The sequence below is a fragment of the Habropoda laboriosa genome, unplaced genomic scaffold (assembly GCF_001263275.1).
Source record: "Habropoda laboriosa isolate 0110345459 unplaced genomic scaffold, ASM126327v1 scaffold697, whole genome shotgun sequence".
Lineage (NCBI taxonomy): Eukaryota > Metazoa > Arthropoda > Insecta > Hymenoptera > Apidae > Habropoda > Habropoda laboriosa.
In genome coordinates, this window is record NW_017100842.1 from 341,216 (window position 1) to 345,683 (window position 4,468).

General features: G+C 29.9%; 1 protein-coding gene across 1 annotated transcript; it reads left to right on the forward strand.

Annotated features, from left to right (window-relative positions):
- Positions 1 to 1,346: 1,346 nt before the first annotated feature.
- On the forward strand, positions 1,347 to 3,131 carry LOC108577344 (protein lines). Its single transcript, XM_017940488.1, has one exon. The coding sequence runs from the start codon at positions 1,347 to 1,349 to the stop codon at positions 3,129 to 3,131; it is 1,785 nt and encodes a 594-aa protein (XP_017795977.1).
- The last annotated feature ends 1,337 nt before the right edge of the window (positions 3,132 to 4,468 follow it).

The following is a 4,468-nucleotide window of genomic DNA, read 5'->3' on the forward strand; positions in this document are numbered from 1 at the left end:
AACTATAAAATAAAAAATATTATTTATACATTTATATAACATAAATCATTAAAATAGGAATTGCACGACAAATAAGAATATGCATAAATTTTTGAGCGCTGCAATCGATGCAGAGTTGCCGATCATCTTCTGTATTTATTATACGACTTTTTGATTTTGATTACTTTTATTACGAAAAATCGCAGAAAAGACATTCAAAGAATATTTGATAAGCTTTAATCGCTATTTGAAAGCTATTATTCAAGTAATTATAATAATTCACACTCAGTACATTGTGGAATGTGCGAGGAGGAGCTACTGTGTTACGCAGCTCTGCATGATGCCACCCGAAAAATACGTAATAAACACGAAGAATTCGTGTCTTATGCATTATCGAGTTAACATTTTACCGCTCGACGTAAGATATGAACTGTTTAACTGGAGTACATTTGCGGCTAAACAATATAAATCCGTATTTCTTATTTTTACTCGGTAGCATGTATACGTGGCAACAGAGCAAAGTTGTCGAGTGCTCTGTCACTTCCTAGTCAAAAGAAATTCTTCGAGCACAAACAATAATATATTTACACTGTTAAAATAGTGAAATACGGTGTAACTCTAAAAGAATACTGTCAAATATTCTGCCGATATATTTAACTGTCTGTCAAGGGATTGGTAGAGAATATTTCTATGTGCATATTATCGTATCAGCAAGCGTCGGTTTATATATTACATGTGCAACCTGTGTTAAACACTTCACGGTTAGCATCTTATGAATGTATTTGGGAACAAATATAATTTCAGACTTATTAAAAGAATACCGCACATTAATTAATTAATTAATCACAGTGGATAAGAAAAATATATACATACATCCTTGTATGAATGAATGTGTAAACATATATACACACACTTATTTACATACACCTACAAAGTGTTGGAATTTACAAACATTTCATAAAATTGGTGAAAAAGAAATCAATTGTTTCTGTAAGTTTTAATATTACTCTTTACTTTTCTATTAGTACTATTATGTTAATTCATATAAAATTTTGTAATTAACAATATTTAAATTGACTATCATTCAATAATAAAAATTCTGTTTTGCAATAATTAGACTAATAAAAGAAATTAATTATTCAATTTTCAGGAAGTTTAATCTATTTTCTCTTATTTTGTTAATACAGGTATATTGTATCTGCTAAAGTATTTATGGCTTTTGTACATACAATAAACTGATGTTCGCTGCATTTCATCTATTGTTTACATGGTATTTTGTTCTTTGGAACATTATATGTATTATGAAGATAACCTGATGAAAGAATATTATAAACTAAAAGAAGAAAGCAGCAAGAATAGTGCTGCTAATGGTGCTTTGGCACTGTTATCATTGTCCTCCTAACAACACAATGGAGGAGCCAGCAAAGAAAAAGCAACGCATTGAGAATAATGACATAGAAAGAGATACAGTATCAGATATTGAACAGTTGCAAAACAGTCTGTTGGCACAATGCTTATGTAATGTACCAGAAAGCAGTTTGCGTAAGCCATTCACTAGTGCAACAGTGGAAGCTGCAGATGGTACTTTTAGATCTTCATTATTATCAGAGTGGGAACCTGATCAAACTTTAGAATTTATAAGTGCTTTGCAGCTTCTGTTTGATTTAGCCATTAAACAAAACATCAGAGGTGTTATGTGTAGAAGAGTGATTGATGTTTGTGATGCGCTGGCGCGAAACGAGCATGGCATTATAGATCAAATAATTGACCTATCATGTACAACAAATAAATTTATATCATTTGCTGCTAGCAGAGTTCTTGCATCATTTTTCATCATAACAAGAGAAAATATTGAGACAGCATGGTTAGAAAGATTAACACAGTCTTTAGTGAATACTCATTCTCCAAGTCAAATGTTATTTACCTTGGATGTTGTAAAAAGAGTTGTAGAACACAAGGATTGCAGTATTCACCCTTTGGAAGATACAGACAGTATAGTACCACCATCACATTGTAATACAATATCAATTTCAGACGCAGAAAGTTTTGATAGTACATCTGTAAAAGCAATGTGTGTCAAAGCATTAGAATCTAAATGGACTATATTAGTATCAAAATTTGATGCTATTCTTAGTTCATATACACCTCAACATGAATCAGCTGTTATCACATTTCTTGATTTATGGGAATCAATTATTTCTGTTAAAGCTAACTTATCTGTTATTGATACCAAGCTGTTTTACTCTCAGTTAGACAATCTGGTTGTACTTTTAAATGCTAATGTTCCTGGTGTAATTTGGAGACATCTTCTTGGATTATTTAATGAAGTATTATGTTATGGAAGCACTTTGGCATTGCAAGATGTATTGCCAGATGAGCCTTGTTCTCTTGCACATTTGATTGTAAGAGCTGTGAAGGATTGGAGATTATTGGATGCTTTACCATATCGACATGGTTCTGGAAGATTTGGAGGAGGTTCTGGAGAGGGTGATCGCCCCCTTCTACAAAAGATAGTGCTTTTAGTTTTAAAAAGTGTTGCTGTGACGGTTAAAGAAACACGTAGCGATTCTAGTGACTCTTCTTTGGGTTCTGAAGCAGAAGATCTTGATGCTGATATGGCAGTTATTGAGAGGAGCATCAGAGAAGTTTTACGACAATTAGATCAATGTGTCAAAACATTGATGCCATTTCATCCTGAAATGCCTTTATCACAGTGGGTTGTACAAATGTTTCATGATCAAGATGATTTTTTAATCGAAGGCATGGTGTGTTGTTTAGATGTTGCAGTTGGTTTATTTTATAGAGGACCTCCACAAAATGATCTTGGTCACATGCTTAGTCCAACATTAACTTTCATACAATTTATACATGCTGTATCTCACGATCCAGATGTTCTACTAGATTTACTTGTTAGTAATGAGACCTGTTTCTTATTATACTTATTGAGATTTTTGAAATATGTTAAAAGAAATTGGACAGAATTTGTCTCTTGTTGTGGAAGAGAGCTAGATGATACCATGACAATATTGATAAGACTTCGCTTAGCAATTGATAGATTAGTATCTAAAGATTTGTTTCCTTATAACATAAATCCAGTTCTACGTTTGTTAGAAAAATGTGAGTCCTTCTATGAAGGAAATATAGAAAACTAATTATTTGGTTGTATGATGAAATTCAAAATTTTGATTTACTAGATTCATTGTACAAATTGTAAGAAAAAATTTGTCATCTGGCTTATTTTGACAGCCAGAAAATAATATAAAATAGTATAGCTTTGTTAATTTCATTTTGATAAACGACTGAATTACAGCTACTTTCTTTTGTAGTATTGAATATCTAGAATAATATTAGAGGATTCAAAGAAAAACACTTTTATTTATTATATTTAGCAAAATTTTATTCATTCAGAACTGTTGTTGAATTTTTATGCAAGAATTATATTTTGCATTTCAAGGTTGAAGTATAAATGGGTTGAAGTAGTACAAAGATTAGCTAAAATTATATGCTTCACAATGAAATTGCACTTTTATGGTGCTATGAAAACATATTTGCCAAAGCACCATTGGAAATAAATTTAAATGTATACTACTAGAATAATATTTATATGTAAACATAAAAGCTAACTGTACAATTTGCCAGTCAAGTAGAATCATATAAGTCGGATTCTGATGTGCACTATTATATATATGTGTGTGTGTGTGCGTGTGTGCGTGCGTGCGTGCGTGTATATATATATACACATATATAAACGTGTACTTTTGTACATTACAGAACTAAATTTAATGTATTTAAGAATGCATTTGATCATTTTCTAAAAAATTTTACGGAAAGCACTAAAAAAATAGATAATATGAAAATTTTCAATTTCAAAAGTGCAAGGTGTCAAAGCATTAAATATAACAATGTATTAAATTATAAATTTGGTTTTTAAATTTTATGCCAGAGGTATCAACAAAATATTTAATTGTATTTGTTAAATCAAAATCTATAAATAAATTTGCTCAGTTTGTTATATAACTGACAATTATAACATGATTTTGTGATTTCTCTATTTTGTCCATGTACTTAAATACAGGTGTAACATTCAATAATGTTTATTAAAATGAAACGTCATATTGTCATGATTTATTAACAGTGTATAAATAATAATATTGTATAATATTGCAAGTATATAAATGTAAAGTTACTGGCAATGTGAATGCAAGTTATTCACATTTAAAATTATGCCAGTATTAATAAATTATTAGATACAAATGGCAATGATTGCTCCTAAATTAAAGTTAAGAACAATATTTGCCACGATTATTTTAGTATTGTCAGAAAATTAAAATATTTGTATATATTAATTGTAATGTTAATTATTCATACCTTAAAATTAACTCTGTAATTATGATACATGTAATACACTAAAAATTTACATATTTTTACTTTTATAATCATGGTGTGATTTTATTTATCATTACCCTATGCAGATTTTCCAATAGTGTTT

Coding starts and splice junctions, on each gene's coding strand:
- LOC108577344 (XM_017940488.1), top strand. CDS start 1,347: ATGGTGCTTTGGCACTGTTATCATTGTCCTCCTAACAACACAATGGAG.